This window comes from Herpailurus yagouaroundi, unplaced genomic scaffold (assembly GCF_014898765.1).
Source record: "Herpailurus yagouaroundi ecotype Mexico unplaced genomic scaffold, PumYag 191, whole genome shotgun sequence".
Taxonomy (NCBI): Eukaryota; Metazoa; Chordata; class Mammalia; order Carnivora; family Felidae; genus Herpailurus; species Herpailurus yagouaroundi.
The window spans coordinates 11011350-11032995 of NW_024412422.1; the positions used below are offsets into that span (position 1 = coordinate 11011350).

General features: G+C 42.0%; 2 protein-coding genes across 7 annotated transcripts in view; one reads left to right on the plus strand and one right to left on the minus strand.

Moving 5' to 3' along the window:
- Positions 1 to 21646, plus strand: part of TMEM116 (transmembrane protein 116) — a 155044-nt gene that overhangs the window by 115795 nt on the left and 17603 nt on the right. The gene's annotated exons all lie outside the window — the stretch shown is intronic.
- MAPKAPK5 (MAPK activated protein kinase 5) overlaps positions 4775 to 21646 on the minus strand; it is a 42225-nt gene continuing 25353 nt past the window's right edge. For 4 of the 6 annotated variants that reach the window (XM_040443852.1, XM_040443855.1, XM_040443849.1 and 1 more), the window contains 7 exons: positions 14889 to 14969; positions 12113 to 12300; positions 9852 to 9972; positions 7101 to 7231; positions 6718 to 6839; positions 5554 to 5658; positions 4775 to 5221 (listed from right to left, as the gene is read on the minus strand). In XM_040443852.1, the coding sequence (XP_040299786.1) occupies positions 5127 to 5221; positions 5554 to 5658; positions 6718 to 6839; positions 7101 to 7231; positions 9852 to 9972; positions 12113 to 12300; positions 14889 to 14969 (843 nt within the window). In that variant the 3' untranslated portion in view covers positions 4775 to 5126. The remainder of the gene's footprint in view (positions 5222 to 5553; positions 5659 to 6717; positions 6840 to 7100; positions 7232 to 9851; positions 9973 to 12112; positions 12301 to 14888; positions 14970 to 21646) is intronic. The other 2 variants (XM_040443854.1, XM_040443850.1) reach the window with 1 other exon arrangement.

The following is a 21646-nucleotide window of genomic DNA, read 5'->3' on the forward strand; positions in this document are numbered from 1 at the left end:
GTGACAGTCATGTGAGACGAAAGGCATTTCTTGCCCCAGGATGCCACTGTGGTAGCTGAAGACTGGAAAGTCCTTCACAAAACAGTCTCTCTTCGCCTTCAGGTGAATCATCCATTTCTGGCCCTGCATTAAGAGCATATAGGATGCCTTTTCCACTGGGTCTTCCCTTCCCTTGACTGTCAGGCTCTTGGGGATGACTGTTTCATAAGAAGAGTAATATACAGATCCCAGGTCACAGTACATGCTTGGCAGGAAAATCACCAACAGCAGCACAATCCCCAATCTGACACACGAGGGTTCTGGCACTTGCCCCAGCCTCAAGTTCTTCTGCTGAGCCCAAATCTGAAACTTTACCTTACCCTCTTTCGAGGCCCCTTGGTTTTTCCATGATGACAGTATAGAGGCAGGGTGTCTCAAAGAGGCTGCCACTGAAACAGCCATTGTGAATCAGTTGGCACTGCAGGGCTTCCGTCCTACAGCAGCAGCTCTGCCTAGCATGTTGAGCCTCAGAGACTCAAGTATCAGCCCCAGATCTGGGCTGGCTCCCTTAGGGATGGCTGCTGTCCGGCTCTTGGGTTACAGACTTAGGGACTGTATTTCTACTTGCTCTTGGCCTTTTCTAGTTCCCTTACCATATGACTTCCTTCCAACAGCAGTAGCTTTAACGTTCCTTGGGTAAGTTCCCTTCGTCCTCACAGAGAGATGCCATGTGGGCAGACTGTAATGATCCAGCCAGTACTATAACTCAGGCAAATTATCCTTATTCTCAAACCCAGGCCACACTACTCCTGATATCCGTTAATCTGTTCATTCTTTGAAATCCAACATTCTGGCAGGAGGTTGGGGGGAGGGGACAGGGATCCTTTGGGGATCTCTGAACAGGACAAGTTTCTCTGTTACCCATGCCTCCCATCCCCATTTCTGTAGCATTCAGGATACTGTTTCGCAGCCCAAGCCTCCTTTGTCAGCCTTTGTTCATTACACATTCAGTTTAGACATTTTATATCTGCATATAAACATATTTTTTTCTGCTATGAAGTTTTCCTAATGCACATATTAAGTGACAAATGAAATGAGCTCAGTTTTACCATGGAAATATGTGAGGAGGATCAACATTCAGTTCCTCCCAACAGACCCAACACAAAAACAAACTAAGTAGGTATCTAGTTACCATTTCACCAAGAAAATAAAAACTGGAGTCTGTAAGAATTTTTTTGAAGATTTCTTCACTCTATTCACTAAAATTGAACTGTACTGTCTGTGTAAGTCTTTGGATTTGGTTTTGTGTCAATTTCCTGGCAGTACAAAATTGAAAGGGAGAAAAAGCACTATCTATCCATTCTTTGCATAGTTATTCTCCTGTGCATTCTAAGATGAACTAAAATAAGACCGTGCATATTTTATCTTGCATAGAAATAATTTTATATCAAGTCAAACGTTTACAATATAAAACCTTTGAAGTAAGGGTTATGACTACAACTAACACTCAACAATGGAGATATGCCCTATCTAGTTCAAAAAGGAATGGTTCGGTACCACAAGATCTCAGATGTGAGCAGGAGAGCAGGTCACCTCAATTATATTTAATTCCTAATACAGATGATAAAATTTATCATTAGCATCTGGCATCATTAGCATCTAGCAAATATTAAGAAATTTATAGCAAATAAGGTAAGATGATTTCTAGCTAGATTTCTTCTTTTATTTTATATAAGAGAAGAAAGCCTCTTCCAATTATATAATTTGGAAATTAATACAAATTTAAGGTATTTCCCTGTATTTTTTTTTTAAGTTTATTTATTTTTGAGACAGAGACAGAGCATGAATGGGGGAGGGTCAGAGAGAGGGAGACACAGAATCCGAAACAGGCTCCGGGCTCTGAGCTGTCAGCACAGAGCCCGACGTGGGGCTCGAACCCACGGACTGTGAGATCATGACCTGAGCCGAAGTCGGACGCTTAACCGACTGAGCCACCCAGGCGCCCCGGTATTTCCCTGTATTTTAACCAAACATGTAGGACAAATTGAGTCATTTTGTGGGATAAAAGAACCAAATCAATAATAAAAGAACACTACTACTTTTTAAATAAATAGAAATATAATTAAAGCTAAGTGTATCCAAGTTTTCAGTTTTTAAATTGAAACACATTTTCTTTAATACATACACATATACGTGTTCACAGACAAGGTCTGATTTAGATCATTTGAGTTCTTTAACCAATAATCCCTTCAATTTGTTCTTTCTCACATGAATACAACAAACTCTTCTTAAAAAGTTATCTATTTAGAGAAAAAAATTTTTTCACTTCTTAAGTAGGCTCTATGCCCAATGTGGGGCTTGAACTCATCACACAAGATCAAGAGTGGCACACTCCACTGATGAGCCAGCTAGGTGCCCCTAAAAAGCGTACCTATTTCTAGCTTTAAAAAGCTAAAAAGCTATCCTCCTATGTTTCAGACAGGTATCTGACAGGTATTTTCCTATGCTTATACACTTAACCAGAAAGATACACAAATTGTTTTACATCAAGCAGATTTATAACTATGTTAAAGTCTATAGGCATTTGAGTGGTAAGTAATGGTTTTGGTTAAACAGAGGGTTAGCAAATCATGTGGGAAAACTGGAGACTCTAACCTCCTGCCTACAAGAACTGTTCTTACAATGTGAACTGCCTGCAGGTAGAGGCATTTAGAGGTAGGAAGAGACGAAGCTGATTTTGTTTCACATCCAGTTACATGTGAAATTTGCTTTATTAGGAAACCTGACTGGCACACCAAAACAGAATTTGCTACTGGCCTACAAACCCCACAAACGAAATTCCACTTTGAAGACCACAAACAGTGCTGCGTCCTTTGGGAACTACTGTTCTGTCAGGGGTCCAAAGTAAGACCCACTTTTGCATTACAACAGCTAGACTGTCCTCCAGGGTATTCACCAGCTTCCAGCATGGAGCTCTCCCATGTGGGCATATGTGGACGCAGCGCTTCTTTTGGGGGCCAGATTAATTCGGCCTGGTGTGACTAAAATGTGGGCAACTGTTGCTTAGAGTAAAAGGAAGCACTATTGTAGATGTCCTTTAAAAAATTTTTTTTTCAACGTTTTTATTTATTTTTGGGACAGAGAGAGACAGAGCATGAACGGGGGAGGAGCAGAGAGAGAGGGAGACACAGAATCGGAAACAGGCTCCAGGCTCTGAGCCATCAGCCCAGAGCCTGATGCGAGGCTCGAACTCACGGACCGCGAGATCGTGACCTGGCTGAAGTCAGACGCTTAACCGACTGCACCACCCAGGCGCCCCTGTAGATGTCCTTTTAGATCATGCCTAAAATTCACCACATGCTAAAGGAAAAAAAAAATCATCCAGAGCCTTTGGAAGGTACCTTAATAACAAATCAAGAAGTTAATGGTAGACTGGGCATACCAGTATTTACTCTGAAAAAAAAAAAGAGTAACAAAGTTAACTATGGCCTTCCTTCCTCCAGCCAATACCTCTGCCCTGAGAAAAACAACAGGTGAACATTCATTCTGTTCTTCTAGAAATAAGTGCAGCATTTTTCCTGATTGCAGTAAGCGATTTGTAAGACTGCATTTCACTAAAAAAACAATAACTTAATTCAACCCTTAATTCAACTCTCAGCTAAGTCTTCTGGTCAATAAATAAGAAAACATTTTGTTTTTCTCTGCTGCCTAACTCTTCGATTTTGCCGTATTTAAAAGCACTGAATTCTCCTTACAGGGTATCCATTTACAACAGTTATTAGTCACCTAAGATTAGGGAGCCTTACCGTTAAAAGTATCTATTACCCAATATGACAAGGTAATCCTTGTAAGATGCTTTGTGTTTTTATCATGTATTTCCAGTCAGTCACATACATGTGATGCATACTAACCAAATGTCATCCTGAGGACATGCTCAGCAAAGTGGACAAATCATTAAGAAAAGAAGTGAGCTCTGTGAGGTCAATTTTGATCGAAGAGAATGTGACAGGACAAAAGTGAAGAATTGCACCTGCGACCATCTTCCTCTGCTCTGTGAATTGGAGTTTGCCTGTTAGCCCTTCTATTCACCAACACAGGCACCCGCCAAAAACTGCCAAACACACAAACAAATAACAGTTTGTTATGGAAGCTCGTGTGCACAACAGCCTTGTTTTCCATTCAAACAGTTGATCTCTGGCCGAAAACCACCCTTCCTGAAAATGAAGGGCACTGAACGAAATAGACGTAGCCTGGGGATGCCAACACGAAGCGCAGGCTGAATTATCAGAGAGTAAAAGGGCAGCTTTAGAAGAAAAAACTGGACCATTTTAGATGCTAATCCAGTAGTCTAGTTTACATGATATGTAACTTTCTCAGAAAAATTATCTGATAAAAAGGGCCAGGAAAACAGAAAAACGGAAGCAGCAGCAACAGAGCTTGGTGAGGCCTGGGGGGAAGGGAAGAGGACTGAGCAGGACCTTAGAGGAGCAGAATGAAGCTCTGGTTCTACATGAAAAGAATAAACTCGAAATCTTGTTAGATGTAAGAAACCCCCCATACCTTTGAAAAGATCTGACCCCAAAAAAAGAGAAATGTTACCACTTTTCTCTAAGGAATTAGGGACAAGAGAAATGAGGCCTCAGCTCCTTGCCTCTTCTATCATGGGAGTTGGCATCCTGTGGGTTCCAGCAGGCAGTCTGCAATATGGATCCACAAAAATCTGTTTGGCACCAGAGCTAATCTACCGATGGTGCAGAAAGCAAATACACAGGGTGAGTGAGCCCAGATTCCACAGTACTTGATTCAAATGTTTACTGAACAGACAGGTCAGTATCGTCGGCCCTTTGTCTATCACTGACAAATGGTTTTTGTATACTTTATTACAAATAAAACAATCTTGTTGACAATACCATCTATCATCTTACAAACATATGAGAAAACAGTCCTAGAGTAATAGTATATCTCTAGGAACTGAGCTTTTCTTACAAACAAATGAACTATACTATGAGTAAGTTCTGTATTTAAATCTATACAGCGTCTTTAAGTAATGTGGAAATGAAATTATGATTTATTAATTTACATAAAAATTACTTTATACATTAAAGAATAATTTTTCAAATTGTTAAAAAAAAAGTCTGAAGCCATCATTATTGGGATTCATGGGACATGGTTTGTTCTTCTATCACTTGCTTCACAATTTCTGCCAGTTTTAGTCGATCCACTTTATCTGTGAATCCACGACCTGAAATGCACAAAAAAAAAGGTCAGTCTCCAAATGTTTGGAGTGAAATTGTTAACAGGGATCCAGTAAGGTACCCAAGGGGTGTGAGACTGGGGCTCTGCAGTGTGGAATCTGCAGCACAAAGTTCATCTGAACTCTGGAAAGCAAGTGAGAGGGCTGGACGTCCATGCCTGTGCAGTTAAGCAGGACTAACCCCATCCCAGAGTACTCCACTCACTTTCTAGCCTCACTTCCCCTCAAAACAGCCCCAGCTCAGCCCCCAGACATCCTCCATGTTCCACATGTAATGACTTCTCCACGTTCATGGAGAAAGGGAGAAGTAAGTTTCCTACCATTCCAGCTGAAGCTTTGCAGAGTATCTCTTAGGAGTTTGCATTCCCGGTTATACTTCCAAGCTTCCTGCATTACTTCATTCAGCTTTTCATCTTCATTCTCTCCTATTAATAAAGATGAAGAAGAAGTTGCGTTTTCCTGTGGCATCATGGGATGTGAAGTGTCAGAGACGGAAGGACATGATGTCCAGCTTGTTGAGAAGTGGTGAGTTAAGGGGCAAACTTTCACAGACGCTGTTGTTACTACTAGTCCCTACCTTATATGGAGGCCACTTCTGGGCTCTGAACTCTTATTCTGACAGCCTCACACAACTCCTCTCGTGGCCCCAGGGTGTTAGCACTGGGGTATGGGAAACAGGCAGAGTCAGACTCTGCTGCTGAGCAAGAATACCTGGTTAACCTAAGAGACCAAACGACGAAGGGAGAGCAAGGCTGAGGGGACCACCTCTTTGTCCTAGGCTCATTTCTTACTTTGGAAGCCGCGGTACACCCTGGGAGTTCTCTTAAAACCCAAGAAATCTGGATGGTTTTCTGGTCTACTACTTGAAGCCTCTCATTCATCTGCTGAGGAGAGTCCATGACACCCCAGTGAGTGTATTAAAAGAAAGCTGCCACTCAAAAGGAGACATGCACGAGTCACACTCTGCCCATGATACAAGTAGCAGCAGGGGTGAAGTCACTTCTGAACTTGGGAGGTATTCTCTTTATATCCACAAGTTAATGACGGCCTTGTACTCTAAAGGCTCCAGAAACGTTCCTGACCTTCACAAGCTGATCCTGACCCTATCCCCATTTTCCGTTCATCTTCTATCCTGTGCCCTCGTTAACAAACTAAGAAAACACAAAACTGCATGCTGCACTAGACGCGGGCAATTAGACGTCAACTAGCAGTTTCACAGAAAACCAAAAGAGGGACGAAACTTACCACCTTTCTGAGTTCCCACTGCCTTCTCTTTTTAGTGGGCACAGATTTATACATATATAAAATTACATAATAATTTATATAAATTTATAATTTAAATAATTTATATAATTATTTTCTTACAACACAAAGATGAAACAGACAGCCTCAAATTAAACCACTCCTTCTGTCATGTGCATGTGAGCACGTGCACACACACACACTCACACTCACACACACGGAACATTGGTAAATGGCGTGACCTTTACCAGCCTGGGGGAGAATACACTGAGCAATCACATCTCGGAGCTTTTCCAAGGCAACATTTGAATCCTCGGCTCCATTTTCACGGTCGTGGATATAAACACCGTCCTTTGGCTTGGTGCTTTAAAAGTTTGGGAGAGAGGTAATAACAAGGTGAAACCTCAAAAACCAACTCTCCACAGCTGTTTACTCTAAAGATAAGGCAGCACATTTTTCAGATAAATGATTAACTATAGAGTGTCTCCACCTCCTCATGCTATTTAACAAGCCATCCTTGCCACCCTCTTAAGAGGTAGAAAAAGGGCAGACCCCTGGCTGACCTCTCCCAATCCTGCACTCAGGCACACCAACCATGGAGAATCCACAAAATAAGCTTAGTTACCCGAGTAATTTCCTTTTTCTCAGAATGGGGTTGTTCACAGAGTGCAGGGGTTTGAGGCTGACTTTCAGATCCTGGATTCTCATGTTGGCCAACTGTTCTGCATGAGCCTGCTGGATTCCTGCAACCACCGCCTGAATGTAAACACTGTCATCAGTTTTCACACTCACTTCAGGGCACCTAAAGAGCCAATCTAAGAGAGTAGGAAGGAGAAGCTCAAAGAACTAAGAAGGTAGTTTCACTGTTATGCTGGCAGTATACAAATTTTGATAAGCCAGAACATTCTTCCCCACGGATTGGCAAGCCCAGGGAATACCAGGCAAACCAAGGGCCATACAACAGCTAGCTCTTCTTCCCTGCGTGTGGACAGAAATGCAAGTAAGAAGTGCTAACAAGACTTATGTTCACAGTCACTGGCAAGAGCAAGTGTAAAGAGAGGCACTCGTGGCCATCAGGGGAAAGGCTGGTAAGCTGCTGCCTGAGAAGTCTCCTGTAGTGGCATTTATTCACTGCCCCCACAGTGTAGACAATCATTTCAGCCCTGATGGCTCAGAACCCCAACTACTTCATACGATAAGCATGGTAGATCATCAGAAACTGATCTATAAGCCAGTCAATTAATTTACAATGAGAAATAACTGTCAATGGAGTCTAGAACTTTTGAAGTCTGTGTCTTTGTGACCAGTGCCGGCTCCTACTATGGGCAGACCAATTAAGGAAGATAAATAATCAGCAGAAAGCTTTCTAAGAACAAGATGATCCCATGTTTATATTTTTAAACAGGCCAAACTGTGAGTGTGTGTGTGTCTCCACAAAATAAGATCAGTAAGGATACATTAAGCCATAGATTACCTCATCTCTGAAGGGTGAGACTGAGGCCAGGGGAATGAAAAGGAATTTATGCTTTTTATTTTATATACCTCTGTACTATTTGAATTTCAACAATAAAATTTGATAGTTTTAAAAAGTAGTTCCCTGTTAAGCATGCAATTATATCAGGTAGAGTTTGAACTCATTTAAGGGAACTATAATAGCTGGCCTTGGCTAAACTCCACTGGATCCTCACATCACCCTTATCAGTGATGGCCCAATCAAAAAGACGAGAATAGCTCAAGGTTGTCAGCTCAGACTCCATCTCCTAGGCAGGGCTTAGATGGACACTATCCAACATCTATATATGTGGCCATTTTTCTGCACTTCAGAGTTAGCCAACCTACATCATGACCCCATTATTTCTTCAAAAATGGGAATATATGGTCTGTCACCTTGCAGTTCCATCTTAGAGGCCTAGGGGCCACTCTTTCTCATTGGGAAGATTCTGCATATCCTTATTTGGCTTCATTATACACTAAGTCTAAAGTAACTCCAGAAAGCAATCTTATTTCTTCAATCCCAAGATCTTGAGGAAAGCCACACTATAACCCCCATGTGCCGATTTAAATTATCTCAGGATTTTGGACTGATCAAACCAATTCTGGACTACTGGGCATATTTAAACCAGGAGGACAACGACACAAAATCAGATATGGCAAAGAACTCTGTTCTTTCCAGCCCTTTCTTTCCCATACTCCACCAAAACTAAGGGAAGACTGAAAATTTTTTTCCTATTATTCCCTTACCCCTTCTCACACTTCAACCCCGTGCCTTCTAAGTGGGTAAAACTCACGTCTGCATCACTGCCTTTACCTCTCAACTACACTATAGTCCCACACAACACATCTCATTCATTTACATGTCCATCTAAACAGTATCTAAAATCTAACAGACTTGCCTTGACCTAAACCAGCTTTGTTCCTGATTTCCCTCTATTTGTCAATGGTATCACTAGATATGACACCCGTTGTCCCCTTAATATCTACTAAGTCATCAAAAACTGTAGAAATTTGTCTCAGAAAATAGAGTCTATTGATGTCTCTACTTCTCTGCTCCTAGAGTTGCCCCTCAGTTTGCAGATGACTGCAGAAGTCTTAGGTTGGCAAGTATGCAAGTCTGGCTGACCATCCCTAAATACCTTCCCTGTGGCAAATATCTCCCCCCAAATTTACAAAGGCCCCTCAGTTATGTGCTACTAAGACTTAAGCTCCTCTGTGTACTTTCAAAGCCTGGCCCATGTCTCCCGGACTTCCCATTAATAAGCTAGGTGATTTTTCCCACTCAGGCACTTCGGTCTGTAATTGTTTGCTCCTGGTGTTCCCCACACGTGGGTACTTATGCTGTCTGCTCATATTCTTTGAGGCAGCTCATGGCTAAACCCATGAACCGGTTAAAAACTGCCATGCAGTAATTAAAATATGGGAGGGTTGCCTTCTCTTTGGGAACTCTTCCCTAGTTACACCCCTTCAAAGATGTTCTCTTTTTCTGAATTCCCACAGCATTCATAGAAAATGTAGCATGCAAAGCTCTGATGTCTGAAATGTTCCCTCCTTGTTTCAGGTAAATTGGTCTTTCCAACCAGTCTTGTTTAAACCCCTCAGGGGAAGGGAGGGTGTCTCACAGTACTATGTGCCCTTCAACCCCACAGCACAAATATGAAGGATTTGGGTTTTCCTTTAGTGTGTATTCACTGGGCCCTGATCTGGTCTTTTATGCAAAGAAGTTTTTATTTCAGATCCTGACTTTCAGGAAAGCGGGGACACCTCTCTGGTAAAGACTGAGTTCTCTGTATTGCTCCGCTTTGAGCCCTCGCTGAACTTTGTCCCAGCATTCCTTCTCAACAAAGCCTTTTTGGTAAACAAAGTAAGCATCATTCAAAACCTTATCCATCATCAGCTGAGCAGAGGGTAGCACATTATCCAAGGCCTCTGTCGAGTTGAGCCATGGGTGGTCCAACACGCCCTCGATGGTAAGTCTTTCCTCTGGTTTGACCTTTAAGAGCCTGTGGAGAAAAGGCCAACAGGGTGCTGTGCATAGTTGCTTCCAGAAGGCCAGGAAGTTCCTGGGTCTGGTTCTTACCAGCTCCAGCTTCTGACTTTCTACAAACTCCTACAAGCTTAGGCTTTCCATCTGCAGGAAGGGGTGGGGTTCTAGTCCCTAGCCACTAGTTGTGAGGGCACTGTTGTCCTTTGCTAGTCCTTTCTATACTAGACAGAGTGAGATAAAAAAGACAGGAAAAGGCTTAATCCAGTGATACTTCAGACTGAGTTCTAGGTTCAATAAGCCCACATACAGCTTATAGTTCCTGAGACATGAATCTCCACATTCATGTTTTTTAGGACAGCAGGCTCCAATTTCCAAATGGGACTCAAAGTGCTCTTTTGGCTGATAGTGGCTACAAAGAGGGTCATTTAGTAATGAAAATCCAGGTTGCTACTTGTGATAAAACTGACAGATGTAACCGTATGAACCCTTTATTCCAAAAACATTCAAAAGCTAAAAATTTAGAGTTTCTGAGAGGGGAAGGCATTTCCTTCTAAGCTGAATGTATTGCTATGTACCATCTGCATTTTGATCGTACTTCTTTACATCTTGTCTGTTCATGCTGATGCAATTCTTAGCTCACTTCAGCATGTTTCCTAGGCTTTTTACAGCCCCTCCTTCCAACTACGTATCCTCCCACTATAAATGTCAGAGTCAGGACAACACGTGCACTTGCTCTTTCAGGTTCTCTGCAACCTCTGGGTCATTCTGAACAAACAGCTTCAGGTTCTAAAGAAAGGATTATTTAGAAAAGAATCCAAGGGGCGCCTGGGTGGCTCAGTCAGTTAAGCATCCAACTCTTGATTTCAGCTCAGGTCATGTATGATCTCACGGTTTGTGGGTGTGAGCCCCGCATCGGGCTCTGCATTGATAGTGCGGAGCCTGCTAGGGATTTTTTCTCTCCCCCTCACTCTGCCCCTTCCCCCGCCTCAAAAACAAACAAACATAGGGAAAAGAAAGAAAGGGAAAGGGAAAGGGAAAGGGAAAGGGAAAGGGAAGGAAAGGAAAAGAAAAGAAAAGAAAAGAAAAGAAAAGAAAAGAAAAGAAAAGAAAAAAGAAAAAGGAAGAAAAGAATCCCGAAGCTGAAAGAAGATAATCCGTGTCACTCTAGGGACAGGAAATATATTCTACCGAACTGACAAAGAACCACTTAGAGGATACTGATGTTTTGGTTAAGCAGCTGAGAATACAGTGTGGAAACAGCATGGGAAGACAAATGATGCTGTAAACATTGCCTCTGCCCTCCGCCCTCCTAAGAAGTTTTACTTACAGATTTTAGAAACTAGTCCCCCTTTATATACATAGATCCTTAACCAGTGGGATAAGCTCACTTTTGAAAGGGAGTAATCTCCACAGAGAAATGGCTGTGGTGTCAGGAGACAGCTCCCGGGCACTGCCCCGTTAATGCCTATCTTCATCGCATTACAGATGAAGAAACTGAAACCAAAAGAGGGAAAATTGCTCAGTGAACACAAAGCAGTAGGAATGCTGAAAGAGTGCCCAAATCCCAGGCAACTGGGCCTCCCACACAGGCGGGCAGGAAAGGCAAATACACCTCAAATTTAGGTCTGACTTCTTACCTAGTCCTTCAGCTACCAAAGGACTCTGTCAACTCTCCCTCACCCACTCACTAGGACTAAATCTTCTAAATCTATCTCAGCAGTGGGGAGTCTAGAGGCCTACACAATCAGCCGCATACCCCCAGCAGCCAAAGAATGAAAAGCCAAAGTGTCATTGTCATCTTAGCCCCTGAGTTCAGTTCCTGATGCCACGTCTTTTCCACGTGACTGGCTAACATGCAGGAAGGGCACACCACAGGGCTTACCACCTAAGGTCCTAAATTAATGTTCACAGAGACAGTAGCTACCGAGGGACCTGGGTTCACATCCCTGAGGACAAATTCTAAGAATGCAGCAGGTGGGAGCAAAGCTCCATTTTCATCAAGGTGGAAATGCAGAGCTCTCATCTCAGACCGCAGGGATGAGAATTCTATGATGTGCAAACAGGAAGGAACATGCCTGGGAAACCAATGACTTTTCCCTTGTGCTCCACCACCTTAGGCCTCCTTGGCCTCCCCACCCTGCAGCATGGGGACTCACTTCCTCACAACATCTTTGGCCATCTCCGAGATCTGGCTCCACTCTTCTTCTGGGAACTCAAAACTGCCTGTCATGATCTTTCTCCGCATATCCTTTGGGATAGTCCGGCTGTGGTGTTTGGAGTAAAAAGGAGGGTATCCACATAACATCACGTAGATAATCACCCCTAGGGACCACAGGTCACAGCTCTGAAAGGAAAAAGAAAATAGTCACTTATGAGCAGAGGTACAGCCCCAAAATAAAGTCCCCAGGACCAGCCCGGAGACAGCCCCTAAAATACACAGGCTGGTATCTCCAAAAATCACTTAATAGAGACTGGAAAAGTTTCAGGAAGTCTTAAGGGAACTAACCTTTCTCTCCATATGTTTTATATGCCACCACTGCTACATATATACACACCAGCACACAAGGCCAGTCTAGGGTGAAATAAACAGTCAATTTTATTCTCATTGCTCAGGCCCAAGCTACTAGCTGAGCCTTGGGTACAGGTGTACGACACTTCATCTCCAGCTACAGACGTAACAGATATAAACCAGCTGGTTGGGAAACATGTGCTAGGTCAACCTGGGCAAGGTTGAGGGTACAGGAACCAAGTAGCTAGGACACAGGCAGGTTGACCCTATAATATAGCACAAGTCATTTCATCAAAACCCAAAGCAGTTTGACACAGATCAGAAAGAGACAGTAGAGGAAGAACAGGAGGTCTAAAAGCATTCCTTTGATGACTCATTGCACCCATGCGCCAGACCATACACCATTCTTGGGGAAGATCTTTGGAAAGAAAGAAAATTGCCACGAACTAGTTTGTCTGTAGGTGTTAAGGTGCCTTCATGGGCAATAGTCACAACATGATCATTAATAAAACACTCCTAATTTAGTTAAATGCAGCTCTACCTGCCTCAGAACCTGGGTCCTCAGAGGCTCCAATTCAAGCCTGTCTTGAATTGCAGGACAAAAGCAGTGTCTGCCTGAGAGAGGCAGCCCAGGGGGCCTGCCACTGAGGCCACATGCTCTCGCCATACCACAGCTGCGTCCTGCTGAGAAAAGCTTGGAAAATGGGGTGTCTCAGGTACTCCCACCCATGTTTTGGCATCATACTAATGGGTATTCATAGATGGTATGACCCAGGCTATAGAACATAATTAAAAAATTATAGAAGTGAAAGAAATCTTAAAAATAATTCAAATCCCTCCCTTTCCACGAGGAAACTGATACTACTTTTTAAAATTGAGGTTGATAGGGCGCCTGGGTGGCTCAGTGGGTTAAGTGTCCAACTTCAGCTCAGGTCACAATCTCGTGGTCCATGAGTTCAAGCCCCACGTCGGGCTCTGGGCTGATGGCTCAGAGCCTGGAGCCTGCTTCCCATTCTGTGTCTCCCTCTCTCTCTGCCCCTCCCCCGTTCATGCTCTGTCTCTCTCTGTCTCAAAAATAAATAAACGTTAAAAAAAATAAAATAAAATTGAGGTTGATATGTTTAACTTCTAAAAATTTAATTGTATCTTATTATATATTTTTGTGAAAATATTATTTGCAAATGTAGCATTCAGTGTTCATTTAGTTGCCAATATAAAGATTATCTCTAGAACTTATATACACGTTCAAAATTAATGTTTATTATTCAAAAGCTGTTTGTTATTTCAACATGCTACTCATGTACAGTGCATAGTTTTTATGAATCCCATGCTAATTCATGAGCACCACAGGGTTTACAAAATGGAACAGGAAAAGAAGAAAAAAATAGCACCACAAAATAATATATCACACAAAAATTCACTGCATTCATGCCGAGATTTTAGCAAGTGGATCAATGTCATCTGAGTGCTTCTACCCCTCACTTCCTGCCTGCATCAAGAAGCAGGAAGCAGTTTCTGAGTCTGATGCCGTAATCAGCACAGCCCTCAAACTGTCACCCCATAAGAGCAGAGCTGCCTGTGGTTTTGAGTCTGTAAGACCAAGATGTGGAGCAGTAATTACTTGGGGACTGACGAGTGTTAATCATGAAAGCAGATGTTCAAGGTTCTGGTTACACTGTGCCAGTAACAGTGCGAAGCACAGGGTCATGAGTGGCAGAGGTCCCTGTGTGTTCTTTCATACGTATGTCTGTGTGTACATGTGTGCAGACACTATAGGAATACGTGGCACCCTCTAAGGTGTGGGACCCAAGAAGAGCTGGCCTACTGCCTTTTTACCACACCCAAGTTCTTCTCTGTCATCTACATTCAGCCATGAGTCCCCAAGCAGCATCATTTTTTTTTTCTGATCTACTCAGTGACTCCAGGACCTGTTTTAAAAGGCCCTAATATTCTTGTGCTTTAGAGCAGAGATCCTGATGCCTAGACTACAGACTGAGAACTGTGATAGTACCAGGAACACATGCTGTGTGTCACAGACACTGTTCTAAGTTCAGTATTTTTGGGTAAGAAAGAATGGCCATGGAACATTCTCAGAAACAGCCTCCACCTCAAAAAAGCAAGACAACCATGTCTTTTAAATGTGGTCAGTGGACTATACAGTTACCCAAATAAATAACCTACAGGCAACCATCGCCCTTGGTTCCTGCTACAAAACCTCAATTGCTAAGAACCTTATTTCATATTTCAGCAGACAAAAACTTGAATTCCAAGTACTCTTCTGCATGTGTGGCTGCTGCCAGCTTTTTGGGCAGGAATATTATTAAGGGATAAGAATGGAATTAGCCACATTCCCAAAGAGCCACAAACACCTCACAGAAGAGGGGCTACACCTGAGGGGTGAAGGCAAGTATCTCTTCCCCTACCTTGTTGTAAGTGTAGGGTGTTGGTGAGGTAGGTATGATGCCAGATTTCTCCTTCTGATGCCTTCTCTGCGCCTCCAGTACCTGTCAGAGTCAGACCAAAGGGGACAATTTATTGAAAACCACAGCAACGACCTACAACTTGAGAAAGAATGCTGGAGGCTGAAGAGGGTAGACACTGGCGGTCAATAATTAAAAACAACAACAACAACAACAACAACAACAACTTCTGTAAAACACAAACTGTCAAAAACCTTTTACCCCTCTTACAACCGACAATTTATCACTATTTGCCCAGGTCAAGGACATGAAGATCAAGTCCTTAAAAGAGACTGAACTCTTCTTCCTGCCCATCAAGGCATCTGAGATCATGTATTTTTCCTGGAGACACAGACATTCCCTTATGCCTGTATAAAAGCAGACCAGCGCTGGCCAGTGGATCAGGTTTGAGGTACTTGTTGCCATCAAGGACTATAGCAGTCATGTAGGTCTGGGTGTTAAGTGTTCCAAAGAGGTAACCATGGGGCCATCATCCTGGCCAAGCTCTCCATTGTCCTGGGCAGGGAGACCCCTGGGGGAACAATACTGGCACACCCCACAGATTACTTGAAAGTGACAGGATGATGCAACTCTGTGCTGGTCTGCTTCCCTTGCACACCCAGACCCCCATGCCCATGAAGCTGCTGATGGCAGGTGTTGATGACAGCTGCCACACCTCGGCCAGGGGCTGCAATGTCACCTGGGGCAACTTGGCCAAAGCAATCTTCGATGTCATCTCCAAGATCTATAGCTGCCTTCCCCCTGACACTCTGGAAAGAGACTGTGTTCACCAAGTCTCCCTGTCAGGAATTCACTGACCATCTTGACCACATCAGAGAGTCTCCATGCAGAGAACTCAGGCTCCAGCTATGGTCACCACACAGTGTTCTTACACAAGAGAAATAAAGCGTATTAATTAAACCTGAAAAAGAAAATACTGTTTATAATAGCACAAAAAACAGTAAGGATAAATCTAACAAAGATGGGAAAGACCTATACACTGAAAACTACACAAATGTTGTTAAGAAAAACTAAAGGCAAAAAAAAAAAAAAAAAATGGAGCAATACAGCCTGCTTATGGATCAGAAGGCTCGGTATTGTTTGGGTGTCAGTGCCCCTACATTGAACCATACTTCTAAAAGAACCGTAGTCAAAATTCCAACAAACTTTTTTGTAGAATTTAATAGCTGACTCTAAGTTCATATGGAAATGTAAAGAAATTAAAATAGCTAATACAACTATGAAAAAGAACAAAGTTGGCTAACACTACCTTATTTTATATTATTATAAAATAATTATTATATTATATAATTATTATAAAGTCACAGTAATCAAGACAGTACAGTACTTGTTAAAGACAAGCAGATCACTGGAACAGAACAGATAATCCAAAATTAAACCCACACATGTACATTCAACTGATCATTGACAAAGGCTCAAAAGCAATGCAACGAAGAAAAGATAGCCTTTTCAACAAAGGGCACCAGAACTGGATACACAAATGCTAAAAAATTAATGTGGATCCATACTCATGCATTACACAAAAATTATATCAAAATGGATCACACACCTAAATGTAAAGCCTGAAACTATAAAACTTGTATGAGGAGATCTTGGGTGATCTTGGGTTAGACAAAGATTTCTTACATAGGAGACCAAAAGCTGAGTCCATGAAACATTTTTAAAAATTGATAAATTGGCTTTCACCAAAATTAAAATCTTTTGCTCTTCAAAAGACACTGTTAAGAGAATGAAAAGATAAGCCACAAACTGGAAGAAAATCTTTCCAAAGCATATATCTGATAAAGGACTTATATCCAGAATACATAAAGAATTCTCAAATTCGGCAATAAGAAAACAACACAATTTTAAAAATGGGGTGGGGCACCTCGGTGGCTCAGTTAGTTGAGCGACCAACTCTTGATTTCAGTTTAGGTCATAATCTCATGGTCTGTGGGTTTGAGCCCCACCATGTTGGGTTCTGTGCTGACAGTGTGGAGCCTGTTTGGGATTCTCACTCTTCTGCCTCTCTCTGCCCCTCCCCACTCACGCTCTCTCTCTCTCTCTCTCTCTCTCTCTCTCTCTCTCTCAAAATTAAATAAATAAATAAAAATAATTAAATTAAATTAAAATTAAAATGGGAAAAAGATTTGAACAGATGCTTCACCAAAGAAAATATACAAAAGGCAAAGAAGCACCATGAAAAGATGCTCAACATCATTTAGTCATTAGGCATATGCAAATTAAAAGCACAATGAAATACCACTGCATGCCCACTAAAAAAGACTGCCCAGGGCGCCTGATTGGCTCAGTTGATTAAGCATCTGACTCTTGATTTTGGCTCAGATCACAATTTCACAGGTTAATGGGTTTGAGGGTGGAGCCTGACTGGGATTCTCTCTCTCCCTCTCTCGTTGCCCTCTCCCCCACCTCCCTCAATAAATAAGTTAACTTAAAAATAATAGGGGCGCCTGGGTGGCGCAGTCGGTTAAGCGTCCGACTTCAGCCAGGTCACAATCTCGCGGTCCGTGAGTTCGAGCCCCGCGTCGGGCTCTGGGCCGATGGCTCGGAGCCTGGAGCCTGTTTCTGATTCTGTGTCTCCCTCTCTCTCTGCCCCTCCCCCGTTCATGCTCTGTCTCTCTCTGTCCCAAAAATAAATAAACGTTGAAAAAAAAAATTAAAAAAAAAAATAGTAATAATAATAAAAGACTGCCCATACCAAATGCTGGTAAGAGTGTGGACACCTTACACTCTCAGACACTGCTGATGTGGATGTAAAATCGTACAACCACTCTGGAACAGTCAGGTTGTAAATAATGATCTGGCTATTCCACTTCTAGGTATTTATCCAAGAGAAAAGGAAATAATTTTGTACAAAAACTTGTACACAAATGTTTATAAGAGCTTTATTTGTAATAGCCCAAAACTGAAACAACCACATATCCACCAATAGATGAATGGACAAACAAATCAAGATACACCAACATAATGGAATACTTATTAGCAGTAAAAACAACTAAACTATTTACTGATACATGTAACAACATGTAATTACACTGAGTGAAAGAAAACACCCAAAACTGAAAATACTGGATGATGTGCTACTTTACACATAAATCTGCAGAAAATGCAAATAATCTATAATGACAGAAAGCAGATCACTGGTTGCCTGGGAATGAGACGACAAGAAGAGAGACAGGGAAAGATTACCAAGGAGTACGCTAAAACTTCTGAGGGTGATGGATATGTTCACTACCTTGATTGTGGTTATGGTTTAATGAGATTATAAAAATATATATATTAAAACTTACAAATTATGTAATTTAAATATGTATAGTTTATCATGTATCAATTATATTTCAATAATTTTTTTCCCCTTAAAGAGGGCTTCTTTGGTAAAATAAACCTTGAATAGAAGAAGTATCAGCTATGTAAAAAAAATACAACACTCTGGCCATGATGGATTAACCAGTACAACTTTCTTTCCCACCACACACAACTTGAACATTGGACAAGATATAAGAGAAAGTGGGGCATCTGGGTGGTTCAGTCAGCTAAGCATCCAACTGTAGATTTTGGCTCAGCTCATGATCCCTGGGTCATAGGATGGAGCCCTGTGTCAAGGCATGAAGCCTGCTTGAGATTCTCTCTCTCCCTTTGTCCCTCTCCCCACTGCTCATGCTCTCTCTCTCTCTCTAAGAAAAGATAAAAAAATTAAAGGATTCCTTCTTATCTTAACAAAAAAGATATGAGAGAAAACTGTTTTCTGACACTGAATAATATACAACACAGGTCAGCAAACCCTGAGAGATAGCAAGCAAATGTGGTAATCCATATGATCTGTCAAGAAGCATTTTCTGGAATGCAGTGCAGGGAGAGATGCTAAGCAGGGTACAGAGGGCTCACAGGAGTTCAGTAGTGTGGCCAAAATTTGTGGAGCAGACTACCAACTGTGGGGAAGGTACGCAAAAACCTGCATGAGGATCCCTTTGATCTTTGGGATGGTACAGCAAGACTCTGTGAGACCAGAGAAGCAACCAGCTACTAGAACAACTACTCGGGATCTATAAGCTGAATGAATAATTCCCAGATGTTGCAGAAGTCTAGGAGATACCTGAGGTCCAACTAGCCAAGGTAAAGAGACTTATTGATCATCAGGGGCATCAATAGAGGACCAGAAGTTTTCCTCTAGGTAGCAGGGCTGAGGTAACCCGAGAATAAGGCCTCATCTAGACTCACCCTGGAAGAATTGCAAAGCAAGTTTCAAGACAACCAAGTGGACCTGCATGTAACTTACCACTCACCAAAACAATCTTTTTATATACTTTTCTTAAAAAAAAATTCTTTTTAACGTTTATTTTTGAAAGAGGCACAGAATGCGAGTGGGAGAGGAGTAGAGGGAGAGGGAGACACAGAATCTGAAGCAGGCCCCAGGCTCTGAGCTGTCAGCACAGAGCCTGACACAGGGCTCAAACTCATGAACCGTGAGATCATGACCTGAGCCAAAGTCAGATGCTTAACCATCTAAGCCATCCAGGCGTCCCTGTTTGTAAACATTTTTAAATGACAACAAAACCCAGACATTCACCAACATAATATAACATCCAGCACCCAATAAAAATTTCTTCAACATGCAAAGAAGCAAGAAAATGTAATCCATAACCAGGAAATGTGATCTGTAACCAAGGAAAAAAGTCAGTCATAAAAGCAGACTCAGAAATGACAAGGGTGGTGCAATCAGCAAAGATTTTATTACGTATGTTGAGGTACTTAAAGGTAAACATAAACATGAAATAAGAAAAGAAACAGATGATGTAAGTCAGAAATGTGGGGCACCTGGGTGGCTCAGTTGGTTGTACATCCAACTTTTGGTTTTGGCTCAGCTCATGATCTCACCATTCGTGGGTTTGAGCCCTGCATTGAGCTCTGCACTGGCAGTGTAGAGCCTGCTTGAGATTCTCTCGCTCTTGCTCTCTCTGCCCCTTCCCTGCTCACTCACTCTCTCTCAAAATAAATAAATAAACATTAAGTAAATCAGAAATGAAGAAATTCACAGATTAGACAATGCAGAAGAAAAGAGTAGTGAAATCCAAATCATAGTAACAGAATTTGGCCAAAGTGAAAGAGAGAGAAAAAAAGATGAAAAAAAAAACAAAAAGATCACGGAGTGTCTGGCTGGCTCAGTCGATGGATGGACCATGAAACTCTTGATCTCGGGGTTGGGAATTCAAGCCCTACCTTGGGTGTAGAGATTACTTAAAAATAAAATCTTAAAAAAACAAAACAAAACAGAACCTTTAATGCTCTGTGTGTGATCTAACCTACATGTAACTGGAGTCTTTGGAAAAAGGCAGAGAGAGGACAAGCAGAAAAATATTTGAAGAAATGTCTGAAAATTGTCCTAAACTGATAAACACCATAAACTGACGGATCCAAGGAACTCAATAAACCCCTAGTAGGAAACAAACAAACAAACACCTACACCACAGTCAAATTTCTGAGACCTGATTAGGATCTAGGATGTAGAAAGCTGGAGTGTTACTCCCATCCTAACAGCAAGGAAAAGCTAAACTACAAAATCATCACTTTTCTTGAACCTATTAGAGATCAGAGGTCTCAAGACAATGAAATATTGTGCATTCTAAAGAAAGGCCCTTCCAGTAAGAAGCAAGATGTGAAAACTGGCTCACCTATGACAAGCCAGGAGGGAGCATTATAGCATGCCATATGAGTAAAAAGAATTCAGCTAAATTTTTAGCAAATTGCTAAAGGCAAAGTGTGGGCTAGCATGAGGGCTAGAAGACCCTGTAGGAACCATAGAAACAAGGGGAGTTTGCACCACTCACAGACGCTTCTGCACAGACTTCCACCAGATACTCAACAGGACCTGCACAAGACTGAGGCTGGTTCAGAAAAAGATACCTGTTTCTGCCAACACCCTCCACCAGGCTGGCAAGCACAATCTAGTGCTAGAAGAGAAGACTGTGAATTGAGAGCCCCTCTGAGGCACACAGTGCGTAGGCAAGGCCAAAGCTAATGGTGGAGAAGTAACATTAAAAATAAATAAACATGAGGCGCCTGGTTGGCGGTGGTTAAGTGTTTGACTCTGGCTCAGGTTCATGGGTTCAAGCCCCGCATCAGGCTTTGTGCTGACAGCTCGAAGCCTGGAGCCTGCTTCAGATTCTGTGTCTCCCTTACTCTCTGCCCCTCCCCGCTCGCATTCTGTCTCTCTCTCAAAAGTAAATAAACATTTTAAAAGATTAAAAAATATATACAAAACTTCAATAAATAGATCTGTATTTTTAAACTGACTGAATCATTAAACATTTTCTACAATGAAAACTCTAAAATACGTATCTACCTATCTATTTATTTTTTAATTTACATCCAAGTTAGTTAGCATATTTAGTTGCATTGTTAGTGCAACAATGATTTCAGGAGTAGATTCCTTAATGCCCCTTACCCATTTAGCCCATCCCCCCTCCCATAACCCCCCCAGCAACCCTGTTTTTTTCTCTATATTTAAGAGTCTCTTACGTTTTGTCCCCCTCCCTGTTTTTATATTATTTTTGCTTCCCTTTCCCTATGTTCATCTGTTTGATGATACTTGAAGTCATATGATACTTGTCTTCCTCTGACTGACCAATTTCGCTTAGCATAATACCCTCTAGTTCCATTCACATAGCTGCAAATGGCAAGATTTCATTCTTTTTGATTGCCTA